The 27,501-nt window shown below is 42.1% G+C and overlaps 2 protein-coding genes across 2 annotated transcripts; one reads left to right on the top strand and one right to left on the bottom strand.

The window, feature by feature from the left end:
* The first annotated feature begins 1,865 nt into the window (after nucleotides 1-1,865).
* On the top strand, nucleotides 1,866-16,677 carry zgc:171775 (STKc_p38 domain-containing protein). The gene is made up of 12 exons (XM_012874137.3): nucleotides 1,866-2,094; nucleotides 2,999-3,128; nucleotides 7,363-7,421; nucleotides 7,663-7,774; nucleotides 12,310-12,339; nucleotides 12,458-12,505; nucleotides 13,884-13,998; nucleotides 14,124-14,195; nucleotides 14,507-14,586; nucleotides 15,738-15,816; nucleotides 15,957-16,130; nucleotides 16,310-16,677. Exons 1-12 carry the CDS (start codon nucleotides 1,961-1,963, stop codon nucleotides 16,369-16,371), a joined length of 1,095 nt encoding a protein of 364 aa, XP_012729591.2. The 5' UTR covers nucleotides 1,866-1,960; the 3' UTR covers nucleotides 16,372-16,677.
* A 5,911-nt stretch (nucleotides 16,678-22,588) lies between these two features.
* On the bottom strand, nucleotides 22,589-27,148 carry LOC105934237 (intermediate filament protein ON3). Its single transcript, XM_021322368.2, is given in 11 exon segments — nucleotides 22,589-23,529; nucleotides 23,647-23,705; nucleotides 23,808-23,901; nucleotides 23,904-23,946; nucleotides 23,948-24,028; nucleotides 24,129-24,254; nucleotides 24,336-24,500; nucleotides 24,588-24,683; nucleotides 24,809-24,869; nucleotides 24,981-25,189; nucleotides 26,517-27,148. Coding segments are annotated over 11 exon segments (1,641 nt in total). The 5' UTR covers nucleotides 27,021-27,148; the 3' UTR covers nucleotides 22,589-23,326.
* Between the last annotated feature and the right edge of the window lie 353 nt (nucleotides 27,149-27,501).

Below are 27,501 nucleotides of genomic sequence, written 5' to 3'. Positions count from 1 at the left end.
CATACATGTGGGCTGACTTATGTTCAGGTGGTGATAGCAGCAGAAGTCACTACATCAGGATTATTGCACGGGTTGTAGGACAGTGTATTAAATAGATTATTGCACCTTGGTTATTGCACATTAATTATTACAGTTATGGTCACAGTTGCAGTTACAGTGCAGCACTGTAAAGTCTGATAGCAGCAGGAATAAATGACCTGCGGTAGCGCTCCTTTTTACAGACAGGATGTCTAAGTCTTGCACTAAAGGAGCTGCTCAGCTCCTCTACAGTCTGGTGCAGCGGGTGGAAGGTGTTGTCCATGATGGATGTGAACTTGGACAACACCCTCCTCTCTGCCACTTCCTCCACTGAGTCCAGAGAGCAGCCCAGGACAGAAGTGGCCTTCCTCACCAGCTTGTTCAGTCTCTTTCTGTCCCGCTCTGCACTGCCAGGAGCCCAGCAGACAACAGTGTAGAGGAGGGCTGAGGCCACCACAGAGTCATAGAAAGTTTTAAGCAGAGGCCTGCTCACTCCAAAGGACCTCAGCCTCCTGAGGAGGTGGAGCCGGCTCTGGCCCTTCTTATACAGGGCGTCGGCGTTGTGAGTCCAGTCCAGTTTATTGTTGACGTGAACACCCAGGTATTTGAAACTCTCCACAGTTTCTATGTCCTGCCCCTGGATGTTCACAGGTGAGTGAGGTGGGGGTCTTCTCCTGAAGTTGATCACCATCTCCTTGGTCTTACTGGTGTTCAAGCACAGATGGTTCTTCTCACACCAGTCCACAAATTTCATGATGACCGACCGGTACTCCAGCTCGTTCCCCTCAGACACACAGCCCACAATGGCCGAGTCATCAGAGAACTTCTGAAGATGGCAGCTGTCCGTGTTGTAGGTGAAGTCCGAGGTGTAGAGGATGAAGAGAAACGGAGACAGGACGGTGCCCTGGGGGGGCACCCAGGTACACCTCCCCCTCTGTGTGCTTACCTACTTTCATGAAATATGTCTCCATGCTTCAGAGAAGACATTGTGAATGGCAACAAATGTCGGCAAAGGAAAGTACCGAAGGCTAAAAGTGTGATGGATAGTTTTTCCTCTTTAAAAAGACTGAATTAAATTAGTTTTCTTCTCTTTTATCTTTATTGGAAGCACTTTTACCTTGACCAGCCCTGTTCGGTGATCAGCAGGTCAAAATCAAAACCCTTTTAATTTGTTATCTCTACGTTCACACTGCAGACCTTAATGCTCATTTCCAATTTTTAGACATCCACCACTTTTGGAGTGACATTGCCTTTCCAGGGTTCTATAATACAAGAGCCATTTTTTTGTCCTTGGTGACTTAAAACTATTTTAAAGCCAGTAATGTAACATGACCTTTTGGACAACAACTTTCAATATTGACTACAAGAAATGTACAGTAATTATTTTTTTTAAAGGACCACCATTTTATTTCTATGTTGTTTTAAATTGTAAAGAAAACCTTTTGCAAAAAAGGCCTCAAACAATTTTGATTTGTTTCAAAACGTGGCAGCAACGGCATCCTATACTAAATATTTGATGAAAGACCAGAGCTTGAGTTTTTTAAACTTAAAACACACACACGCACACGCGCACACATGCACACGCGCGCACACATTCTTGTGCAGCTCAAAACCAGGATTTCAGTAGCGGTAATCATCTCGTCATTTCTGGTTTAAAAAAAAAGGAGCAAAGTCCAAAGCAGTTTGAAAGGGAATGATCGAATGATTTCCTGGATCCTGAGACATGAATTACCCTAGCAGCGTTTTTGTTTCTACCGTGTCTTGGATGTTCAGCAGCTGCCCTCGTTAGAAGGGGGGCCGTGTCTCGGTGAAGGCGGGGGGTGGGGGGCGGCTCCCTGCGCAGCTCTTGCCTTCCCGCTGCAGACCCCACCTGGCAGGTAGACGCGCCGCGTCGCTCAGAGCAGAGCAGAGCGCACACAGCGACCTGAAAGCAGGCGGCGCCATGCAGTCTCCGGTCAGGGATTCTCCGGTCAGACCGGGCTTCCACAGGATGGAGGTCCAGAAGACCATCTGGGACGTCCCGGATAGATACACAGCGCTGCGGGCGGTCGGCTCCGGAGCCTACGGGACAGTGTGGTGAGTTCAGGGTGCGGTGGGTGCGCAGGAGTTGGAGGTGAAAGGGGAAGCAGGATGGTCACAGGATGGCTTTTAGAACATTAGAATCCTATTATCTGTCTCTCATAAAATTCCAGATGTATATTTTAATCCTGACCTAAACTCAACAAGTGAGTTACCTTTTAATGGCTGACCTCATTTGGATTCATTCAAAACTGTACTACAACTTTTCTAATCTTCAGGCTATTCTTTTAGTTGCAACAATCCTCGTTAAGCAGCGTGAGGCGTTATTCTAGATTTTTTTTTTTTTTTTTTTACATCAGTGCTGTTCTGTGTTCTTTAAAGTAACCAAGCTGTACTATTTCAAATGTTTGACTGGGCTTGGGTATAAACTGATGTCCTGCCTTGTTTTCTATAGGCTGTGTGTTTTTAGGCCTTAGATGTGCATTCCAGTGCCCTGCGTCTCAGGCAGCCCAAGAGGCCCGGATCAAACGTTCCGTGAACAGACACACTTGCTGTCTGCCTGAAGCAAATCAGCAAGTCAATGCAGGTCCTGCGAAATGACAAGAATCTCCACCACAAACAATCCAAACAGGCAGCAACGCAAGCTGTCCAAGACAGTTATTTCTGCTGATCGCTCATTTAAAGAGCAGATACTTGTGATGAGTTTGCAGCTGAAGCCACTGGAAAATGTGATGCCCCCGACCCGTTGTAGTGTTTTGGTTTAGTTCCTATAGAGATTAATCAAATCAGAGAGATCAGATTCATTTGTGTCCGTCAGCAGGCTTGTAGGTCTCATTGCTCGTCAGGGAGTTTTGGACATTTAAACCAACCTTAGGTCGCAGCTTTCTGTTACCGTATCAGTGCGAGTCATGTGAGCCACTGTGTAACCTGTCAATAAGGCCGTCTGTTTCGTCTTGTTTAGCTCCGCCATGGACCAGAAGACCAAAGAGCAGGTGGCCATCAAGAAGCTGTATCGGCCTTTCCAGTCCCTCATCCACGCGAAGCGGGCCTACAGGGAGCTCAGGCTGCTCCGCCACATTCAGCATGACAACGTGAGGAACGTTACAGAAAATCAGTGCAGCGCTGTTTCTCCAACCCTTAAAGATTACCTTGTCATGCATTAATGTTTTTAAGTTTTGATCATTTCATCTGTTAGGGAATAATGGCATTCAAAGCAGCCTAGACCTATATATGTGAAAATGTAATTGCCACCCTTGTTAAATCATGATTTAAAGGCATACTATGCAACATTTTTCAGTTAATTAATGTGTTCCATACCGTTTTGGATGATTAAATGAGTCATTTCAGGTCGAACTAAGGTTTTCTCGGCCGCCCTGGTGGTCTGTGGGGGAAATACCGCACTCGGCCTGCACCCACAGGCTCAGAAGTCTCGTGCAAGACCGCGAGAGTCGTTCTTGCTTTACGGCCAGAACTCCATGTGTTTTTGCCCTGCCATTCACTATATGCACGCGTGAAAGCAACAACGAACCGCGTGTTAACCTCAAATAAACATGCAAGCATATCGAGTTTTTTTAATATTATTATTATTTTTTTATTTTTTTATTTTTTTATTTTTTTGAATGTTGGCGTGGCGGTAGCGTGAGTTTGATAAAAATCAGATATTGGTCGCCTCGCCAAGATAGCACTGCGGAAAGCTTGATGTTCATACTTTCACTGTGTTAGTCATTGTTTGTACTGCCCTTTTTTCCACTTTTCGTTGCGTTTGCCTGTCTGCTAAGCTCAAAACAACCGCGCCTGGCTTGATGGAGAAATCAGAACAGCTGAGCATCTTTAGTAGTAGTAGTAGTAACTTTTATTTGTCCCAATATGGGCAATTTTTGTGCAGTAGTAATAATAAACATTCACACTTCACACATAAAAACACAAGAAACACACAAAATATAAAAGTAAGGTGAATAAATATATATAAATATGTGCAGCGCAGAGAATGAATAAAGCGAAGGCCTATATGTATGCAACGTATATTTATATTATGACAGTGCACTTTTACTTTCGCCATCTGGGGGGAGCCTCGCTGGAAAATCAACCCGGTTGCATAGTATACCTTTAATAATTATAGGCCTCTTTCTTTGGTTCACTTTCACAACCCACATCCATGTCTGGTTACTGCCTGATCTGTAGAGTTAATGAAGCAGTTAAAGAGAATCTGTCTGACAGCACGAGGTGGGATTAAAGATTGAAATAAGTTCATGAACAAACGAGAAGCAAAGTCATTTACATCAATCAGTCTGGAAAGGCTTACAAAGCCGCTTCTGACGCTATGAGACTCCAGCAAACCACAGTGAGAGCCATTACCAACAATGTGAACCTTCTCAGGACTGACCGACCTACCAAAATCTTACCAGACGCACAGCGCCGACTCATTTTGGAGGTCACTACATGGCCCAACACCTTAAACCCTGCAGGCTTCGCTTAGGGGGCAATTTGTTTTTATTCTTTGTTTTGTTTTTTAGCTAAATTATTTGGATGGTTTTGTTCTCTTCATAAATGAAATCATCTTTTGAAAGCTGCTTTTTGTATTTACTCAGGTTATCTTTGAGGTTATAACATTTGTTTGATGGCCTCGTATATCAAAGTGTGACAAAAAAGTTAAACCATAAAAAAAAACTGATCTGATAAAGAGGCAAATCCTTGCCCAGCGGTTCCTCTCTAAATCTCTACTACTACTTGTAGCAGAGATCTCTACTGGTACTACTGTGCAGGACCTCTGGTGAAGTTACTGCTTTCAAAGTCAAGGTTACCCACTGACTTCTCTAAACCTGTTCAGATTCTTTCCTCCCTTTTCAAAGAAAAGCGATTCTGCAGATAAGCAAAACAAAACCTTCTAATCTGTCAGGTCTGTCTCGACAAGCTCAAAGTGTTATTCTTGCCCTCGTGGAAACACACTTTGCCTCAGCGGCTAGCAACCATCAGCAACAACATTCTCACATGTAGTGTCACAAGTAGAGACTCAAGCCAAGGAGTAGAAATACCGAGGAGGGGGATTACTGAACCAGGTGTGAGACAGCTGCTGCTTTTTGTACCTGACGTTTTCAGATAGAAAAAGGTGCCAAGGAACTTTTTCTAAAAATGATCGCGATAAACCACAATATTGAGACATTTTTTCAACTAATATGATAATGGCATAATAACACAAATATATCCTCTCGACATAACGGCTCAGATAGATCAAGCCGTTGACACCAATTCAATGTTCTTTTCAAACTAGCAATTTTCTGGCTCTCCCTCACGATGCTCTCTCGCTAAACTTTGAGCATGTGCCTACCTGACACAAGATTTAACTCCTCCTACACCGAGGAAACGAGACGGGAAGGGGCGAGTTGACACCGATGCGCCGTACTGAAACCTTTTGTTATCCAGTGTCGGAGAGAGGAGAGGGAAACAGCGGGAGAGGCAAGCATGCATACGCAAATTATCAAGCTTTTTTAAATTTAATCGTTTGATTAAAATTTATCGTGTGATTAATTGATTTCATGCTTATGGTGACAGGCCTACTGACAATCATAGCAGATTTGTAACTGGCTGATGTAGCCTCGTCAATGAAGACGGATAGCTTGCTTGAAGAAGACACTATGCCGTTCCCAATTTCTGTCTGCATTTCTTTTTGCAATGTGGCACCACAATCTTTGTGGAAATGTACTTCGGGCCCATGTTGAAACTATTTTTTTCTTGATGTTCAATGTGATGATCAGTAAAAGGTCTGTTCATCTTGGTAATATGGTATGCTGCTCTACATACAGCCTCTGTCCCAGCCAGCGCAGTGCCTGATACAGCTCTCACCATACTCCCAAACAAATCCTCACCACGCTTTTGTGTGAGCTCCTGGGCTATTTCATGAGCCCCGGACAACTCATGCTGCCGAATATTGCTCTAACCATACATCCACAATTACATTCATTATTCACTGCTTACCCCTCTGCACTTTAACTAAAACCAGAAAATGAAATGATTCCGCTAAATTTATGTATTATATCTCTATACTTTTTAATGACTGCCCAGTGCGAAAATACTGTAAAATGTTTGTAAAATGGAGTGAACACACCTCTGGGAAGGGGGGGGGGGAGGGGAGGGGGGCGCTTCTGATGGAGGATGTCTGGGTTGATGGTGTTGATGGCAGAGCTGAAGTCCAAAGCAAAAGTCCTAGCAAAGGTTCCTGGATGGTTGATGTGTTGCAAGATAAAGTGTCCCCTGTTAACTGCATCATCTGACGACCTATTAGCCCGGCATGAAAACTACAGGGGGTCCAGCTGGAGACCTGTGAGCACCTTCAGATACTTCAACATCTGTCCCTCACAGGAATTCATGACCATAGATGGAAGGGCTAGAGGCCTATAATCATTGAACCCCATGTGTCATGATTTGGGACTGTTGTTTTTGTTTTTTGGGGCTGATAGACTTTTCTTCCCCATTTCATGCTCCATGATCCTCTCCGCCACCTTCCAGTCAGTACTCACTCACCATAATCAGCTATACCTGCTGCTGAGTAATCAGCTTCAAGTATATATTCACCTGTGACTCTACCTATGTCTACCTGCCTCTGACAGTTCAGTCATCATCACCTAGTCAGCCTGTTTCGGTTAAATCCTGTACTCTCTGCCATTTACTCTCTTTTAATAAATGTCGTGTCTGGTTTGAAAACCAGGTTCACTAATCCAGTCATTACAATACGTTCTAGCCATAAAATGAACCTGCTGCCGACACATGAGTTGCGCTCTGGACTTGCCATCACGATGGACGTACAGGACTCACCGGAAGAGGTTCTGGTGGCGACTTTTGGGGGTTCCGGGCTGACTGCTCCTCATCCCGCTGCAGGATGGCGTTCACATCATGGAGGAGGCCTCAGAGCCTGTTCACGTCGGGGAGGACGTCCCAGAGCCTTTTCTTGTTAACCAGTTTGTTGAGGAAGGGGTCCAGGGGGACCCGTCTCCAGTCATTGTACCAGAACCCGTCGAGGAGGGGGTCCAGGTGGATCCGTCTCTCATCCTCATTCCCAAGATGGACTTCCTTGAGAAAAACAATTTTTTTTTCTCCTCACCATTTGGCCAATCCATTTTATATGGAACGTAACTATTTTTTAGCGAGTACCAAAGGGTGTTCTCTGCCGTGCCCCCAGTGCCAGTTTAAACTATTGATAACCGGCTTTTGATTCACCCCATACACTTTCTAATAGAAGTGATTACCTTACCATGTTTAAATTTAAATGTATAGAATGCCAACTACCTAAGGCATGAGCTTATTCATTGATTCATATATTTTTCTTTACAGGTAATCTCCCTCCTTGATGTCTTTACACCTGACTCCGCTCTGGAGAAATTCCAAACTTTGTGAGTAGAGAGGTCCTGCTAGTCCACAGCTTGTTGAGTTTGTGCATGGTTGCTTCTGTTTCAGCTGCCTCTCTTTTATTTGAGTTGATTTGTGCATTTTGACATTTCCATCTCCTGGCCTACTATTAAGATTTCATATGTTGCTTGATATAACCTAAATTTTATGTTCAGTCCTGGATATTTTGTTTTATTTAGTTTATCCTTGTGCTTCTTTCCTCCCTTGATGTTTGTCTGTCTTTAGTTATATGGTGATGCCCTTTGTTGCTCAAGATCTGGGGCGCATTATGAAGAAGAAGAGATTATCCGATCGCATCATCACATATCTGTTTTATCAACTTCTAAGAGGCCTTAAAGTGAGTGATTTGGATTCTTATATTTCACTGTTTAATATATGAGACCCTAAATAGCTACCTTTGTTTGATGACCACACCCATGCCAAACAAGCGTATTTGTTTAGTGTCTTGCAAAAAGAGTTCTCACCCCTTTTGAAAGATTTTTTTTTGTAACAGATAAAAAACTGGATAGTGTGGTTTCGTTCAAATTAGGCTCCCCAGAGTCAAAACTATTTAGAACTGCAAATACAACCGCAAATCTTAAGCTTTGCTCATCTTTAAACTGAATCTTGTGGCTGTCATGGCTTGTCGAGATGAACCGAACACACACACACCACACACGGAGCTTCGTTTGTGAGTTTTATTGAAGAGAGACGGCTTGTGGATGCAGGTGGATGTTGAGTGCAGGAGCTGGAGGACTGGAGAGAGCTGGAGAGCTGCAGGTGCTTCGCTGCAGAGACAGGAAGCCTTTAGAGCAGGTGAGGGTGTTTATGGAGCGCTGGGGCAGCAGTCGAGCCACCAGCACGGCAGAGAGAGTTCTTGGAGCGCACAGGGGGAGAATCACAGGCAGGTGGGCTGACACGGGGGGAAACAGCTGACTTACGGCGGAGGAAGGCGGCGAGGGATGAAGGCTGGTGCATGCAGGGTTGGAGCGTGACAAGAGATGCTTAGGAGCAGTCGAGAGCAATTGTGAGCAGACCCCAAAATAATAATTTTCAAAAATAATTTAAATCAACACATCCCAAAAAATGTTTTGCATTATTTTTTTACAGAAAAAAGAGCAATTTAAAAGAGTGGACAAAGTGAGAAAGAAGACGGTCAGGAGTTATAAAAGAAAAACAGAGCATGGCCGTGCAGCACCTGACGGGATGCTGAGGGCAGTCAGGCAGGTGACCCTGGGTCACAAGTCAAACAGGAGTACAGCGAAGGACTTTAATGTCAATTACCGCACTTTGGCGTGACATTGTAAAACATTCACACCAGCGGAAATTCAGGGTCAGACAGCTATCAATCAATGTTTCATAATATTTCATTTTATTTCATGTTATTTCATATGATGCATGTGCTCCTGGCAATTCAATCTACATAAGCTATGCCAAAACTGCAACTCAGATGAGGAGTCTGACTCGTGAGATTTTCTTTTGTTCTTTTGTTTGTATTCAAAGTTTAAGTGTCAGTTTCGTAATGCATGTTCCATATAATTTCATAAGTAGTAAAAGGGAGTTATTGTCATTTATTCACTTAACATTAAAAAATAACAACAAAATTAATTTTGCCCTTATCTAATTGGTTGCAAAACCCCGTCTGACATCTTACCCCATATAGTGTGACAACTTACCCTTTGGATTGGCAAGTTGTCACATGGTGACAATCTCCATTAGATCGCTTATAACTCTGCGCAGAAATAAGATATGAAAAATATCCGAATACAAAATATATACCTGAGACTTTGGTCTTTCATCTGGTGCATATGTTTTTTTATATATGGTGTTTTGATTCCAATATTTATGTATGAGTGTAAAAAGTGTGACAACTAGCCCCGGTCTCCCCTATATTGTTTTTCTCCCTTTAATAAAAACCTTAATTTTAGAAGTGCATTTTGTTTCCTTTTGTCTTTGACTAATATTTATATTTGCTTGATGTTCTGAAACACTTAAGTGCAACAAACATGCAAAAAACAATAAGAAATCAGGAAGGGGGTGAACACTTATTCATACCACTGTAGACAAAATATTTCACAGAAAATCACGACGTCATAGTTTGTTTATCACACTTGTGCGTTTCAGTAGAAATCTCAACAGCGATCTCACCAGGTTGGCAATGTCAGTACTTCTCAGCTTGAACAAGTCTGAACCGAGTCAGTGACAAAAGGAAGCACAAGGTGGAACATGCACAGACACGAGAAAAAACAAACAAAACTCTTACTGCCTTCCCAGACTACAACGATGTGTAGCAAAAAAAGAAAAATATTGCAAACAAACCAGAGACAAAATTTAAAGCGTGAAAGAAACTGGTATTACACTTTGTTTTTTACACTGCTGAATGTCTGGTTTCTCTACATTTCTCCTTAAATGACATCAAAAACACCAGGTTTTAATAAATGTCTCTGAAAGGGGCCTGAAGAAGATGTAACAATTTTAGACAACATGTAAAAATCTTAGTCTGCTGGTCATTTTGATTGTGATTTGTCAAAATCTGATCTAAGGTACGATTTTGCAGAAGTTGGCATCAGAAAAATGACTGATGCTTGGGAAAAAAATTCAATCAGCATAACCGTGTAGAAAAAAGTAAGCAAGTTTTATTCCTTTTTCACTCTAAATAGCCCTTTACTGTAATAAGCCTTAATGAAATCCATAGAACAACTCCTTTAGGACAAAGAAACATTTTTAACAGTTTCCCATGTCTTTTCATCAGCTTCCCTGTTGAAGAACAGCATCATAACCATGTTTCAGTGATGATGATGCGTTCAGAGAAATTGGTTTTGTGACTATTTTTCTCCTCATACTAGAGTTTGGCATATAGGCCAAAGAGTGAAACTTGGTCCCAACTACGGAGCACACCTTCTTCCGCTGCGCCTCCTACATGGCTTGTAGCCACCATAGACCCAAGCTAAACATAGGAAATAGAAGAAAATATAAGTAATGTGTCTGAGACCATACAACTCTGCAAGACCACTGAACTGCAATGCACAGAATGAGCCATATACAGGTGATGTCACAAATCTCTGGTTTGGAAGTTTACAATCCTTCACGATACACTGTGATGTGGGCCGCTCCTACGGCTAAGCAGTCAGATTTAAAGTGAATCAAAACCAAATCCTTGAGGGCAGGTGTCCTGCAACCTTTACATGTATCCTTTGCCCTATGCACCTGGACAAATGGCTAAGCTACCTCACTAGCATGCAGTCAAGCTCTGCAGATGATAATGAGCTCATATTGGAGTCGGGTGTGTTGAAGAAGAGACTCATCTAAACGTTGCAGGACATCCACCCTTCGAGGACTGGAGTTTGAGACCGCTGATAAAGTCTAACAGGGAGACGATCAGATAGGTGAGGTTTCTTATATGTTAGACTCTGTAATTACAAAAGCATCAGTATTTTTAAACCAACTAATAACAATAAGAGAATTCCTCACATTTGATTTAGTCATTACATTCAGTAAAGAGACATTTCGTAAGGTACTACTTGCCCAGTCTTTCGTTATTGCTGAATCATGAATGCTAACCTTAACTGAACAAAGTTAGGCCTGCAGTGCTTTAGATGTAGTTCTAGGTTATTTTGTGACCTCCAGGATTAGTTATTGATGCCCTTGGCGTAATTCCATTACTGGATTCTACTTTTTACTCTCTTTGTCCATAATAGCTTTTATTTGGGTTCTCTGGGTTCCTAAAGCCTTAGAAATCCCCTTTTAACCAATTCAAGAGTGGTAAATTTCAGTCTGGATTTTATTTCTCACTGTTCTTGAGTGTCTGTGGATTGGTGCATGATGTGTTGCTTTCTGAGACATTTTAGCCTACTTCATGTTGTCAGATAGGTTTTATTTATAAGTGATTTATTGATTCAGGTCTGATGGTAATAAAGCCAGAGTTTGGCTAGGGAGATTGAATTCAGTGTTCCAAAAAAGGTGGTTCATCACAGTTAAAACATGATTTAAGGGTGTTAAAGGTTTTCTTTTTTTATACAGGGCTAGGTTGATTTGGGTAGCTTGTCCCCCTTAATAAATGGAAGGATTGTTTAAAAAAGGGAATTTTTTATTCATTCAGGTTTATATGGTCTTTTATTGAAATTAGCTTGATTATCTGGAGTATTAAAAGTGGAAAAAGTCAGAAGCTTTCTGTGAGGGGGGTAGTTTTTTTATTTTTACATTTTGCCTCTTTGTAGTTTGGCCATGCACAGAAGACCATTAAATTTCTTTAAAGGCCCTCTATATGCTCAACTAACGCTCAACACTGAAACTCTGTGCTGCCAATACAAACACCAAGATATACAGCCACTGCCCAAAAGCAGAGAAAGTGTTTCTCAATGTCTTACTTCAGATCAGAGGACAAATGTCCTGTTATAAACCTTTATGTAAATACCTGTTTTCAGCTGTATAGCCTTAGAAAAAAAGGAAATGTTTTCTGTCTTTGGAAACAAATTCTTCAACTGCTCAACGTTTCTTTTAACTCATTAGAATCGATGAACTTCAGTGATTGTATTATACATTTAAAGGAAGCTTGTCAGATAATCTGTTCCTCGTGCCATTTGCACATTGAGTGTGTCATGGGTGTTTGACTGCTCTACCCTTATTTATCCTCCACAGGCACTGTTAGTTAATATGTAACCCACAGTGCTTTGTGGAAACCAAACTGGAAGCACGTTTCTAACTGGAAAATCAGCCCAAAGCGAAGTGGATGTCTTCCAAGTCTTTGAATTGGCTACAGATATCTTAGGATGTTTCCTCCTTTCGATCCGTCTCTCCGGCATTGCTGTTGAGTTTGTGCCGATGGCAGGAAAACATAACCTGCACGTGCCGTCCCTCTAATTTGCTTAAATCTATGTTGTTCCTGTCTTGCAGTACATCCACTCTGCTGGGATCATCCATCGGGTTGGTAGATCAGCTTCAGTGTCTCACTCGGGTTGATTTTTAGTAACAGTTTTTTCATCTTACTGCCAGCAAAGAGGCAAACATCTGTGATGCCAAGGTGTTGCATGTGTGTTTTCAGGATTTGAAGCCAGGCAATCTTGCTGTGAATGAGAACTGTGAATTAAAGGTAAGTTGTTGAAATGTGCAGCACTTTGTGAAAGTAATTTTTTCATATTTTCTCATACTGCAGCCACAAACGTTAACATATTTAATTGGAATTCGATGTGATAGACCAAAACAAAGTAGTTAATAATTATGGGCTTAAAGGGAAAGAATATAGCCCATTTACTCTGATACTACTAAATAAAAGCCAGTGTAACCGATTGCATTTAGAAGCCCACCGATCAGTAAACAGAGCCTACCTGTGTGCTCTAATCTCAGTATAAATCCAGCTGCTCCTATTCTGGCCTCAGAGATTTCTTAGAGAATGTTAGTGAACAAACAGCATCAAGATGATCAAAGAACACAGCGGACAGGTGTGGGACAAAGCTGGGAAGATGTTTTAAGCAGGGTTAGGTTATGAAACAATATTCCATGCTTTGAACATCTTATTTTCTGAATGTTATTTGTTATGTTGTTCAATAATTTTACTGCTGCGGCCACCCCAGGTTATTTTTCTGAATTATGTGGTGTTTCCATTGTAGACTTCTGTAGTAACAAAATGACTCTTAAAACCAAAACTATATTTTACCATATTTAATCTAAGAGGCAGAGGGATGTTTACATGGTAACCGACTTTGCAGTCCAGTCTCTGTAATCTCATAATCTCAAAAAAATATATGGTAATAGCAGATGATCTGACTCCCCTGGATGATGTCACAGCTAACAGAACGCCAGACCAGGTGTACCTACTATGAAGAAAAAAAATCACAGGGAACAAAAAGTTAAAAGTTGAAATAACAACAAATAATTGCAAATTGCAGAACAGTAGAACTCAGCAGAGTGAGAAAAATAGACCCTGATGTCCTCCAGCAGCTCAACCCCAACCAGCATAATTACAGTGATGGCTCAGGGTAACTTAAGCAACTCATGGGCTTAGGTCACTAACTATAAGCTTTGTCAAAAAGGAAAGTTTTTTTTTTAAGATTAGTCTTAAAAGTAGACAGGGTGTCTGTCTCACGGACCAAAACTGGGAGTTGGTTCCACAGGAGAGGAGCCTGATAGCTAAAGGATCTGCCTCCCATTCTACTTTTAGAGACTCTAGGAACCACCAGCATTTATTAGGTCAGGCAGTTAAAAATTTCCATACTTTTACTTTACAGCTATGCACAGGTTTTGTATTGGTCTTTCGCTGAAAATCTAGGTTGAATATTGACCGGTTTGTAGCTGTAAGGTAACAAAATGGGAAAATTTAGGGATACGATTACAGATCACATATGCGCTATTATGTGGGCATTAGAAATCAAACTCATTCTTTATGCTTGTCATAAATACAGTGATCCTGATATTAAATAGTAAAGAAAAAAAAGCCATCTGTGTCTGAAATCAAGTGGTATTATTCTCAGATTCTGGATTTTGGTCTGGCGAGGCAAACGGAGAGTGAAATGACAGGTTACGTTGTCACACGCTGGTACAGAGCACCTGAGGTCATTTTCAACTGGATGCACTACAGTCAGACGGGTAATGACAATATCACCCATCTTTAATATCTGTTTCTTTAAAATGGAACATGCTATCAAAGTATTCCAGTACGTACGTAACCTTGTAAATTGGATTTTTGTCACTAAAGTCCTCCGTCTCTGCAGTGGATATCTGGGCGGCCGCCTGCATCCTGGCTGAAATGCTTACCGGCACGGTGCTTTTCCAAGGACACGACAGTATCCCCGTTTGTTCAATAGAAACGTCTTTAAGCTCAATTTCAGGGGTAGAAAATTCTGGAGTTGGTGGGAATGAGTTTTAAATGAAACCGAAAAACTGTTAACGTAGCTTAATTAATACCATTATAACGTCACAGAGAACTTTTTAAATTTGCTAGTTAACGCTTTTAAAGAAATATGAACCTGCGTGTGAGACTAGAAGTGCTCATTTAAGTTTATTTAATCTGTTTAATGTATTAATTACATTTGAATGAGCAGCAAAGTTTTACACCAAACATATTGGCCTGGATTCCCTTAACCAAAGCGCCCAGGTATCAATCAGCTGAATAAGATCCTCCACCTGACAGGAACCCCAGACTCCTCCATGGTGAAGAAGATGCAGAGTAAAGATGTGAGTTGTCTTTTTATTACGTGTTTTATTCTCCACAAATAAGCATATTGGCTAGTGCATAATACTATAGATGGAGATAAATGTGTCTGCAACCCTGGTCAAGGTATGTAAAAAGCCTTGAACTATATATGAATCTGTTGTTGCACTCGGCATTGTGACTCTCACATTGAAGAACTTTAATAAAATAAAAGTTGAACTTTTCCATTTCAATTTGTACATTTATTCAGTGAAGAAAAGAGGTCCTCATTATTTTCTTTATACAATACTTTTTGTTACCCTATATAGGTACAGCTCAAATAATTGGAATGTTCCGTAAAAGTTTGCCAGTCATCTCAGAAAGTGAAACTCATATATTGTATAGAATTATTACACATACATAATATATTCCAAGCCTTTGTTTCTTGGAATTTTGATGATTATTGGTTGCAGATAATGAAACTCCTGGTGTCACACCCTAAGCAGCAGGTTCATTTAAAACACCTGCAAAGGTTTCTTGAGCCTCTAAATGCTCTCTGACTCTGGGTCAGTAGGCGACACAGTCATGGGGAAAACTGCTGGCAGTCCAGAAGACAGTCATCAACACCCTTCAGAAGGAGGAGAAGCCACAAAAGACTGAAGAAGTTGGTTGTTCACAGAGTTCTGTATCAAACAATATTAACAGGCGATTGAGACAAAGGAAGAAGTGGTGTTGGAAAATGTGCACCAGCAAGAAGGAGAACAACTTAAAAGTGTAACAGAATAACAACTAAGTTACATTTACTCTTGACTGATCCATATGGGTACCAAAAATTTTGTGGCTGGTGATTTTTCTAAAAAAAACAACAAAAAAAAATCAAAAAAAAAAAAAACCCGCTGTTTCACATGAAAATAAATGTACTCAAACTAAAAATTGGATTTTTCTAATTTAACCGTGGCAATTTTGCTAAACAATGTTTTTTTTGCAGCAAAACGGTTCGAAGCCTAGCCGGGGGTCTATCTGCAAGAAGCTTGCATGTTCTCCCTGTGCATGCGTGGGTTATGGATATTATGCTACTGTAATACAAGTCACTTGTACTTTAAGGCTTTTCCTACCATCTGTGGCAGTACATTCCTCTGTTTGTTACTTAAGGCATTTTCCAAGCATCATGTAACTCCTATCATTTCTTTTCCAGGCCCAGTCATATGTGCAAGGTCTCCCTTCACAAAAGAAGAAGAATTTTAAAGAAATGTTTCCAACAATGAATGAGAAAGGTGCGATTGTTTGTGTGTGTTGTTTGTGTGCGTTGCTAATAAAAACTCTTGGATCGGTATAGCTGGTTCAAGAACATTTTAAGTCTGAAAGCATTGATGGTAAATAGAATAAGGGGTGGTTTTTGTGTTGATGCCTCCAGCTGTGAGCCTTCTGGAGGGAATGTTGCTGCTGGATCCAGAGAAGAGGCTCACAGCCAAGCAGGGACTGGCCCATCCATTTCTGACTGAATACCACGACCCAGACTCAGAACCCGACTCAGAACCTTACGACGACTCCTTCGAGAGCCTTGAGCTCGACGTGGCAGAATGGAAGAGTAAGTATGGCAGACCTAAAGACTGAGGTGCTGTGAGCTCAGAGGTGACTTCCTGAGCCAATCCGAATTCCAAGAGATGTCCTCCTGTATATTAAAGATGATGAAAAAATATTCCTGATAGACGTATTTGGGCTTATGAGAGTCCTCTGCTTAATTCAGCTTTGCTTTCCCTTTTCCAGGTCTTATCCACATGGAGATCATGACTTTTGATCCCAAAAATCCAGGCAAGACAGCCATGTAGGACCTGTCTGTTTGAGGTGGAGAGGTTAAGGACATCTGGGGGAAAAAAGCAATATGAATTGCTTGAACAGTGTTTTTACTGTAACTTGTGCATTTTTTATTGGAAAATACTTAGTAAAGGGCAGCTTACCTGGATATGTCTGTCTGTACAGTCATGGTCAAAGAGTTTGACTGCCAGATGTTGTTTCAAAGCCTTTATTTAGCAGTTTGTTAGATTTGTGTTTGAAACCAGATATTTACATATACCCTGTAAAAATGCATAACCTTTTTTTCCTTACTGTCTGACATTAAATTAGACTATACAATTCCTGTGTTTGGTCTATTTGCTAAATTTCAGAATAATGATACATTTGTTTTTAACTTACTTCAGATTTAGTCGTTCTCATGTATTCCCTAAGTATTTGGTTGAACTGGCTCCTAAACTGGATGACTTGTTTAGAATCTTTTGGGTATTCTTCCACATCTCACAATAGTTTGCTTTGAACTTTGGCCCATTCCTAATCTAATATAACTGAGTCAGGTTTGTAGGACATTTTGCTCACGCGTACCTTGTTCAGCGACAATATTTCAATGCGATGGAGATAAGAATTGCCTTTATTATTCCCACATGGGGAAATTTGGCCGTGACGGTGGCAAAAGCACATAGACAGAGTGACACACTAGATCAGTAAAACAAGCTAATCTGAAGTTAGTTCTAAAGCAACAGAGAAGGAACTTATCAGAAAGGCTAAAATAAAAAAAAAATAGAGCAGGTATTGCACAATCATTAAATCAGAGCATGTAAAGTCTACTCTGACCCTTTGTGTAAAGAGTGTACGGTATCAGTACAGTACTCCATCTTATTGTTAAGGTGTACACCCAGGTATGTAAAAGAGTCCACTATCTCAACATCAGTTCAGTCTGCATCTGCAAAGGTCCACCACCAGCTCCTTTGTTTCCCTGCATTTAACCTGACATGGTTCTTCTGGGCACTAGTCTATGAAGATCTTTATCCACTGTCTGTACAGAGACTGATACTGTTAATCCAGCATCCGCTAGGACAGGTGAAGGGCCGCTCCTGATCCCTTCAGTTTGTCCTTCAGAAGTTGTGATTGGATGATGTTGAGAGAACTGGTGAAATCTAACAACATGATCATCATGGTGCTCCCAGGATTCTCCAGTTGGGCCAGAGCTCGGTGTAGCAGGTAGATGATACACACCGATGCCAGGCTGGTTGGCAAACTGCAATGGCTGCGGTGAACACCACACCAGGGGGCGAAGATGGTTGAGGATCAGCTTCTTGAGGATGTTCATCATGTGTGAAGTTAGTGGACCGGCCTGTAGCTGTTGAGGTCTTTGGGGTAGGTGGTTTTAGGCGCCTGTACCACAAAGGTCTTCCACAGTTGTGGTACTCTCCTCTGCTTCAGACTGATGTTGAAGATGTGTCCCATGATGCCACCCAGTTAATCTGAGCCACACCTCAGAAGCCTGGAGCTGATGACATCTGGACCTGCAGCCTTCCTCGCTTTGGTCTTTCGCAGGATGTTCCTCACCTCGAGCGCTGAGAAACACAGGGTGGTGGAGGGGTGGGCTGATTCATGGAGTAATCAGCACTTTGTGATGGCAATTCCAAGAACGTTGACTTTGTTGTCCTTAAGCCACTTTGTAACTGACAGGAATGTAACACCATGATGGGACCACCCCTAGGCTTCACAGTTAGGATGGGGTTCCCCGGCTTGCAACTTTCCCCCTTTTTCCTTCCAATGTAACAATGGTTGTAATGACTGAACATTTTTTTTTTGTTTCATCACACCAGATTACGTCTCCCATAAATTACAGTGATTACCTCTGACTGCAGAGTGTATTCTGGCTTTTTATGTTGTTTGGAATCAGGGCTTCTTCTTCTCTAAGTGGCATTTCAGTCCATGTGGGCCCAGGACTAGTTTCAGGACACCACTAAACCCCGTTGCTCCCTGTGATGCCAGAGTTCGTGGTTTTCCTAACAGCAGTAAACTCTGCTTTTCCCTCTCCCTCCTTTGATGGTCTCCCGGTCTGGAGCTGCCATGGGATCTCAACAAACATTAAATCAGTGTTTTTAAATGCAACATTGCAAGTTTGCTATTTTTAAGATGCATTTCAATGTCACTGGTGATTCTAAACAAAGAAACTGTGATAGTAGTTACTAATGGATAACCTAAACCCATGTCGCTAATAAAAGTCTAAGATCCTCCTGTTTCGATGGTGTTGCATGGCCGTCCTGAAATCCACCACAACAGTTTCAAACTTCTGTTCTCCATGCTTATATGGCCTGCAGAGCACCCGTCTTTCCTTCATGTTTCTTTTGGGGACATTTTTACTGCCCCCCTTGAATGAAATTGCTCAGCATTCTTGCCACCCTGTTGCCATTGTAGAGCAAGCTCTGTACTGGTGGCAACAGGGTTCTCTTGAGAACACCCTGAAGCTTCCCAGGACAGCTAGAATCTTGTTAGCAAAAGGGTTTGCCAAACAACTTTTGTGTTACTCCAAAGGGTTTGAGCTTAGTTAGCAATGCAATTATAGCTTAATTAATACATATTGCATTATTTCATTTCTGCATAGGGGAGTTGACCTGAATCACTGTAATAAAGTTTTTCTTTTCTTTTACGCTAAAGCCAACTTACTTATGTAATAAAACTGTGTAAGCTGAATGTGCATGACTTCATATTCCATGGGCAAAATACTGCCTTCACAAGATTTACTTTGTAGCTCAATGTGGAGTTGGGGTCGAGTTTGAACGTATCAGCACTGGGCTCGGAGATTCAGAAGCGTAACCCTGCTTTATATTCCTGTCGTGGACCTACAGCATCTTTCACTGTGGAGCTGTGTATTGTAAAAAATTAAATTCAATTGCTTTGAATGTAATTTTTATCTGTAAAGCATCTTTGTTCTGTTGCATGTTGCCTGTTTTCAAATAAAACATTGCAAAATATTTCGAGAGGTTTGACAATGATGGTGAGTATGAGAGTGAATGGATGCTTTTCTGGCTTTGGAATCACAGCCTCCTTCCCAATAGGACTGTGAACAGGATGTAATAATACAGGATGTAACCTATATTAATATACAAATAACACCCCAGTCCAATAAGGAATTGAGTTTGAATGAAATAAATATCTTATTTTGCAAAAGGGAGAGAAACAAATGCAGGAATCTTAGGATATTTTTTGCTTCCAGTCACAAGAGGGCAGCATTTAACTGTATACTACTTTATTTTCAGTGTGCACACAAAAGACACAAAACATTTCATTGCTGTGCTGTTTCCAATGACAAGTGCAGATATTATAGCAGTGTACAGCATTTAAAACAACAACAGAGGTTTCTCAGGTTTCATTCAACAAGGCAAGGCAAATTTATTTATATAGCACTTTACAAGACGATTCAAAGTGCATGAGGCTCCTCTCAGGTGAAACCAGCTTCTAGTTGTTGTCTGTGAGGCTGACAACCTATCTATTTTTAAGACTGGGCTGAATACTTTCTTTTTTTAGAAATATAACGTACCGTTAGAGTGACTTGGGTTATCCTGGGGTATCCCAGTAGTTTGTTGTTAAAGTCCCAGGCTGCTAGTGGACATAACCAGCACTAACCACTTTGTTTCCTCCTCCTGCCCTCCATTATGCATTGCTCACAGCCAATGCTAAAATAGAAATGTGTTAACTCTTTTGTTCCCATGCCTGGCTGGTGCTTTTGTGTTTGGCTGTGTGTTTCTTCTTGAAGTTATAATTCTTGAAGCTATTGCCTCCAATAACCTTCTGTTCTGTATGTTTTTTTTTACCTTCCATCAAATTTTCTCCTTGCCCTAAAGTTTTACATGGATGTGCTTCTCTTTCATGGATGGAGGCAATGATGGAGCGACTGATGTCGTTAATATACTCTTCCTGTTTCAAAATAAAGCGCTCCAACTCCTCCTTCTGTTGTTTTCCGCCTCTTCTTTCCTGGACAAAGTCAAATTGCTGCTTTTAACTCGGTGCTCTTTACCATTAAAAGCACTTCTTGTTCTGGCTCCCAAGCCTGGTTCTGCTGGAGGTCTCTTCAACGAGTTCAAAGGAGTTGTTTCTCTCCACCGTTGCCACATGCTTGCTCTTGATGAGTGTTGTCTGCAAAACCCAAGCTATCGCAGGTTGATGACCTTGAATACTTAAACATGAAATCTTAAGTCCTGTTCCACACTTTAGAACAAGGTGTTTTATAGTGGGAAAGTTAATATCAACTGTCTGTTATATAGAAAGTTTTCCTTTCAAATTTCAGCACAATCATGAAAACAAATTGTTGGCAGATATTTCCGATGTGTTAGACAATAAAACTGGAGCCAATTTTTTTAGTTTTTCTGTGGTTCTGTTACCCCAAGAAGGTATGAACTTTGGTGATGTCACACAAATGGTTGCCCTGGCCTTCTGTTTCCCAAAGCACTCCCAACCATCTTTGTAGTTGTTCCTACTACAGCAGGTATCACGGGGACCATATCTTGACCCGGTGATACGGGCAAATCCAGCTATACGTTTGTGGCTGCGCTTATTTATTTAATGATGTGGTTCACTGCTCCCTGTTAACCCCAGGAAAATAAATTAAAAGAGAAGCAGAAGTAACCAAGAAAGTGTGAACAAATATTGGATGATTTCAAACATATCAAATGTCCTCAGTTAATGCTGTTTTTAGACGTCTCTCCTGACTCTGCTCATTTCACACCCTTTACCACGTCAGCTCTTTGACGGATGTTTCTGCTCAGGCATGTTGCATTCATCACCACTTAATCAAACTTTTGGCAGACTTGCTTCCACTTCTCAGTCATCGGTGTGGCATGTTCACAAAATTGACAGCACATGCCAGAATGTGCTGAACTTTCACTGCCAAGGGCTGCTGGGATTTTTTTTTTTTTTGCTATCCACGGGCCTCTAAAAATATCTATATATGTATCGCTACGTTCAAATTCAAGCGTTCATCTTGAGCTGATCATAAATCAAATGCACATCAAGATAGACAGATGCAGTCACAGCTGTATCATTAATGTACTGAAAGTTTCCCTATTAAACTACTGTTTATAGGTTTTATGAACCTACACACATATATCTTGGAATGTTCCATCTGGTTGTCAGTTGCCCAAATGAAAGTCATAAATTTTAGAGGTATCCATCCCTCTGATCCATTTGGACCCAGAGTTGCATTTGTATGATGTGCAATAAATTCGGTACATGTGCAGTACAATAAATCTAAACCCAAAACCTTGTTTGGGAACCACAGTTTGTGCTGGGCCACCTTCAACATGAAACTGTAGAGAAATGGAAACTCAGATGGACATATTCCCATCTTTGTAAAATATTTGATTGTCTTTTTGCATTTGCAATTCGGTGACCAAGCAGAAGATTCAAAGGGACATAATAAAGCAGGTCTACCATTTTGATGTCCGCAGTAGGCATTAGTGGTCTCTCTCAGCTAGCCATAATTGTCTTAAAATTCCTTCTGTTGAGCAGGAAGCTCTCTCTTTTAAAATGTGCATGCTAACATCCAGCTAAGATTAAAATTGTTTCATTAGTATACTTACTTCAGTGAACAAAAGGGAGTGTGGGGTTGACATGGCTAAAGTCCTTTTCCCCTGACCTGAGCTTCACTCAGCAGTAATCATGAGTTAACAGATCTACAGTAAAATGTGCTGCAGATTCACCACAACAGCAGCAGCACTTCTGTCATTACTTAATTACACGTCTTAATAAAAGAGAATATTTTTCCTAACCCTAACAGTAATAAACTCCTCTTACCTGCGACTCTGTGGCCCTGTCTGACTGTCCCTCCCTCTCTGCATCCAGCTCTGTCCTTTCTTGCGTTGCCTAATAACACCATTACTAATACCAAATAGTCCCCTAAGCAGAATAATGGATGTACTTGCCTTGGAATCTGTCCGTATGACTGGATTAAATTGACTTTTTTTTTAAAGTGCTTTGTGAATCGGCAGCATGAAAATAAAATGAACTGAATTGATTCTTCGAACCAATTTGAACCTGGCTTTAGCTAGAGATAAACATTAAAATATAGTTTTAATATTCACCATGTACATCAGATATAGGGAGCTCTCATAGCTCTGTAGCCAAGAGCTAACTTAGATTTATATGCCTGCTTTAAATATTTGCTTTACAAACTAAGAAAAAGCCAACTTATTTGTTCAAGAGATACTAAAAACCTCTAAAAGAAAGAACAACACAAAATCAACCAAATGGGTATGAATTCAGATTTATTGCAGCTCTTTTTCTTTTGGTGGTACAATTCATAATAAATCTGGTTGTTGCAGTCAGCCCCATGCAAGTAGTTTGAAAGTTGTCGTTGAAAGTGGATATTTCAGTAAAGCATGATCCCACCCACCATAGTTATAACAGTGGAGAGCTCATGTTCCCTCAAAACATGAATAGGAAAATAAGAGAACTGAAAAAAAGAAATAAAACAATTCAACTTGTGTGCTGCATGCGGCTGCTTTCAAAGATGTCAAACTGCACAGGATGACTCATTTGAGACAACAGAAGAGACAAGGAGTAAGAGGTGTGAGACTGACAATTAAGACTGCAACACATCTGTTCCTCAAGGACGAAGCTACTTCCTGTTCTCTGTTTTTGTGCAGCGGTGGTTGCACTGAAAGGATACGTTGTTATAACACTACAAGTATTCTCTTGTCTGTACAACACATCCGGCAACCAGAAGACAGCCAGGCTGACCAACGAAAAGACGACAAGGCTCACTCGCATCTCTGCGGCTCTTTGTCTTTGGTTTAACAATATCTCTGCCTTAACTTGTTTTTGGTAGTTATTTTTCAACTCTTTCTGCGTGAGTACATCATTTGTAAGTGGTAAAGTGTGTTCCTGAGGTGAATCTGTGTCTGCGGGGGAAAGGTGAGGGGCGTGGTTCATAAGTGAGAGTAAAAGGTTGGAGAATAAGGGAAGAAGAATGGAGACCAGAACATTTTAATAACGCTGCCGAGAGGACGAGAGCTTGGTGGTGCTCTTTACGCTTATGGCACCGCCTCCTCCCATCGAGCCGCCATATCCTGAACCGAATCCTCCACCTGAGCCGTAGCCTCCACCCATGGACATGCCTCCGCCATAGCCTCCGCCCATGCCTCCGCCCATGCCTCCTCCCATGCCCATGCCGCCTCCTGAGCCACCACCTGTTAAAGAGAACAACCAACTTTGAGTGTGCTGCATCCGACCCCGCCCCGTGTTCCAGTTTTTTTGTCATGAATCATACATGGCAAACTCTGCAGTTATGCTTCACAGATACATACCGTAGCTGCTGCTTGAGGACTGTACGTGGATGGTTGCACTTCCACCTCCAGAGGCAATTCTATAAAAAACAACAAGGGAAGGATTTTCAGCCACAGATCTCAACTTTACAAAAGACTTCAATGTGCCCTGCTGCAGAAGCTTGCTGTAACTCGGATTTTACCTGGATTCCTCTCCTTCTAGAAGCTTCCTGTAGGTGGCGATTTCAATGTCCAGAGCCAGTTTGACGTTCATGAGCTCCTGGTACTCTCGGACCTGTTTGGCCATGTCGGACTTGGCTCTGAGCAGTGCGTCTTCCAGGTCCTTGATGCGGGCCTTGGCGTCCTTCACAGCCAACTCACCACGCTCCTCAGCCTCAGCAATCTGGGCCTCCAGGTTGGCGCGCTAGATGGGTGGAAATATGTTAATGGAAGCTTCAAATGTGGCCTTTGTTTTCCTATAATCTTTCTAGATGCAGATAATTCGCTTTTGTGCCAAATGTTACCTGTCCTTTGACTGCCTCAATCTCATTCTGGAGTCGGCTGATCATGCGGTTGAGTTCAGCAATCTCGCTCTTTGTGTTGCGAAGGTCGTCTCCGGCCTGTGATGCAGAGGTCTGCATCTCTTGGAACTGGAAGAATGAGTCCAGCTGTTAGCACATATTCTACAATCACAGCCCACCACCCCACTTTCCATATGGCGACATTCTAACCTTCTGCTGGTACCACTTCTCAGCCTCAGCTCGGCTGTTGTTGGCAATCTCCTCATACTGTGCCCTGACTTCGGCCACAATGGCGTCCATGTCCAGGCCGCGGCTGTTGTCCATCTCCACAATGACTGAGGTGTCCTTGACCTGTCCCTGGAGCTCATTCAGTTCCTGCATGCAACATAGGAAATCATGATATATCCTAAAATACCAATGCAAAACTAACTTGAATGTTCTTGAGTGACTTTTTTTTCTTACCGCTTCATAAATTGCTCTGAGGAAGTTAATCTCATCCTGAAGAGCATCAACCTTTGCCTCCAGCTCAATTTTGTTCATGTAGGCACCATCTACATCCTGCAAAGGAAAAAGTGTTTGGCATTTGTTAGAGGGCCTGGGGAACATACAATCAAAGTCTTGCATAATTTATCATTTACAGGACTCAAGACTGAAAGGCTATACAGTGGCAGATGAACACGCACCTTTTTAAGAAGCACAAATTCATTCTCCACAGATGCACGCTTGTTGATTTCATCTTCATATCTGGGAGGAAAAAACAATGAAAAATATGAGTGCAGGGATCGGAAATAATCCTGGATATAATCTAGTACAGGGTGGATTTAGTATATTACAACATGGTGCTCTTTCACTCACTTGTTCTTGAAGTCCTCCACCATGTTCTGCATGTTCTTCAGCTCACTCTCCAGCTTCATCTTCTCATTGCCGAGCCCATCCAGCTGTCTGCGCAGGTTGGCGATGTAGGCCTCGAACATTGCGTCAATGTTGGAGCGGGTGGTGGTCTGTTCTTGAAGTAGGCTCCATTTGGTCTCAAGCATTTTGTTCTGCTGCTCGAGGAAGCGGACCTAAACAAACATTTGGCATATTTAGAATCCCATTCACTGGACTGAGAAAGGCCTTTTCCGCTTGGTTCGGGCATGCTTGCTCTAAAGTTCTACAGTTGACTTGTGTACTTTCTTTCGGTGGTTGACTTTCCCACAGAAAAAGAGTATGTTTACAAAATACTCGCAGTTGCTGCATTTGCTTCCCCGTCAGGGTGGGGACGATCTAGGCACCCTGCACGGGAATGACTCATTGAAAAGTAGAAGTGTGCGCTACTTTCTCTAATTACACCGTTTGGAATAAAGTCAAATAATATGTTCTCTTGTTAAAGTTATGAAGCTATAGGGATTAAAGCGTCAAACTCTTGTTCGTGTAGGCGTGAGCCCTTTTCCTGAGGTAAGGTGAGGCTTAGGGTGCCACGCCTGAATGCAGCCCCTCCCTTAAACACCTACATTAATGGCCCCTTGTCTTCAGAATGCATGGTTCCACTGAGTGAACATCCCTCCCTGAAAGCCTTGGCTATAAATGCATTATGGCTTGATGTCACGTAATAATTTTAATTTTTTTTTTATTTTTTTTTTTTTACCACTGATGCAAACTGCTGACAAAACACACAGCCCACCATGGCCTGTAATTGCAACTTGTGGGTTTTTCCTGCATGTTTTGCATTTGTGTTAAAAGCCTTGATAAAGTCTCATGCGTTAGGCGTGGTGTTTACCCAGCAGGAAAAGCTAACTGTGCCCGTTCTCGAGCAGGGTGTGGCACCTTTTTTTTTTTTTTTTTTTAAACCATGCAAATATGTACAGATAGTTCAGCAGAGCAAATGTCTTCACATGCAATAAATTTCAAGGATTGCAGCAAGTACCTTGCACAAGCATATGGCAGAAAGAAACTGGATTCAACAGAATTAAGTGCACTTTCTGCATGGGTAAAGAAATTCTGCGGCATCATGCTATCATGGTTACAAATGTTAACCTGATCTCCTCTTGCTCTAAAACTGAAAGCCACCGGTCACTGGATACGGCCACTCTAGAGTTTCCTGCTCCCTGCTCTGTATAAAGACACCTGGTAAGAGTCCCATCGTGGTAAATGACACCAAGGAAGCTTCACTCGGCTTTCAGTTTGTGAATAGATGTAAGTCATCAAGTTAAGGACTCCCCCCCACACACACACACACACACTCACACACAAACACTCTGCAACCATCTTCATTAGCCAGTTAAACCTCAAGTGTTCTTTATATTGACTCTTGGACCAGGCATGGTGTAATATTTACCTCTTCAGAGAGAGTCCACATAAATGTACAAATCATTTCCACAAATTGTATCGAATGATAAAGAATAAACATACCTTGTCAATGAAGCTGGCGAAACGGTTGTTGAGGGTCTTGATCTGCTCTTTCTCCTGGGTACGGACTGTCTGGATATTGGGGTCGATCTCAAGGTTCAGGGGAGCCAGCAAGCTCTGGTTGAATTGGACATTTGTGATAGGAGCCGAAACGAAGCCTCCAGCACCACCACCGAAACCTCCACCGAAACCTCCGCCGCCGGCACCAAAGCCTCCACCACCGGCACCAAAACCTCCGCCGCCGGCACCATAGCTTCCGCCGCCGGCACCAAAACCGCCATACGAGGAGCCTCCACTGAAACCACCACCCATGCTCGACCTGAGCATTGAGCCCCCTGACGAGACTGCTGTGGCCATTTGCATGGATGGTCTGAAGGTAATAGCAGATCTTGAGGAAAATCCTCCTCCTCCTCCTCCTCCTACTGAGACACGGCTGCCACCGCCATAACCACCGCTTCCACCAAAGCTGGTCCTGGTTGTTTTCACGCTCATTGATCTGGTCGACATGGCTGGTTTAGTTACTTCTGAGAAGTAGTCTACAGAGAATAAAGGAGGAACAGAGACAGAAAGAGGTTTGGCAGAGATGTGGAGCACACTAAGAGGAGAGCCAAGTCCCTCTAAGTGCCTTCTCTCTGTCAGGGAGAATTATTTATCTGTCTCCAAGAGAAGGAGGTCTCAGTAGGCCCAGCCCTCTATGGACCTCCTCCTCGACTCTCCTCCAATTACCTGGAGCCTTGAAGGTGCTCTCACAGGTCCGCTGGCTTGGAGCCACTCAGCCTGTCAGACAGGTAACAGCGGCGCATTGTAAAGTAATCTGGGCATGACACACCCAGACGCACACACAAGGCCAGGGGAGGATAGGCATTTTGGCAAAGCCCGTTTCAAAAGATAAGCTAGGGGCTTTCAGAGAGGTGTGGGAGGGCGGGGGCCGTAATTACAAAGTGCAGTACCTTTTTCTGCTGTTTACCTTTTTGCAAGAACAAAGTTC

Source organism: Fundulus heteroclitus, chromosome 1 (assembly GCF_011125445.2).
Source record: "Fundulus heteroclitus isolate FHET01 chromosome 1, MU-UCD_Fhet_4.1, whole genome shotgun sequence".
Lineage (NCBI taxonomy): Eukaryota > Metazoa > Chordata > Actinopteri > Cyprinodontiformes > Fundulidae > Fundulus > Fundulus heteroclitus.
Note: the sequence above shows the minus strand (reverse complement) of the source record. Positions and strands in the feature narration are given on the sequence as shown.

Excerpts from the sequence above, each read along its gene's own strand:
- zgc:171775 (XM_012874137.3), top strand. The coding sequence starts at position 1,961 with ATGCAGTCTCCGGTCAGGGATTCTCCGGTCAGACCGGGCTTCCACAGG. Across the intron at positions 14,587-15,737 it reads AGAAGATGCAGAGTAAAGAT|GCCCAGTCATATGTGCAAGG; the intron begins GTGAGTTGTCTT and ends TTTCTTTTCCAG. Across the intron at positions 16,131-16,309 it reads CGACGTGGCAGAATGGAAGA|GTCTTATCCACATGGAGATC; the intron begins GTAAGTATGGCA and ends TCCCTTTTCCAG.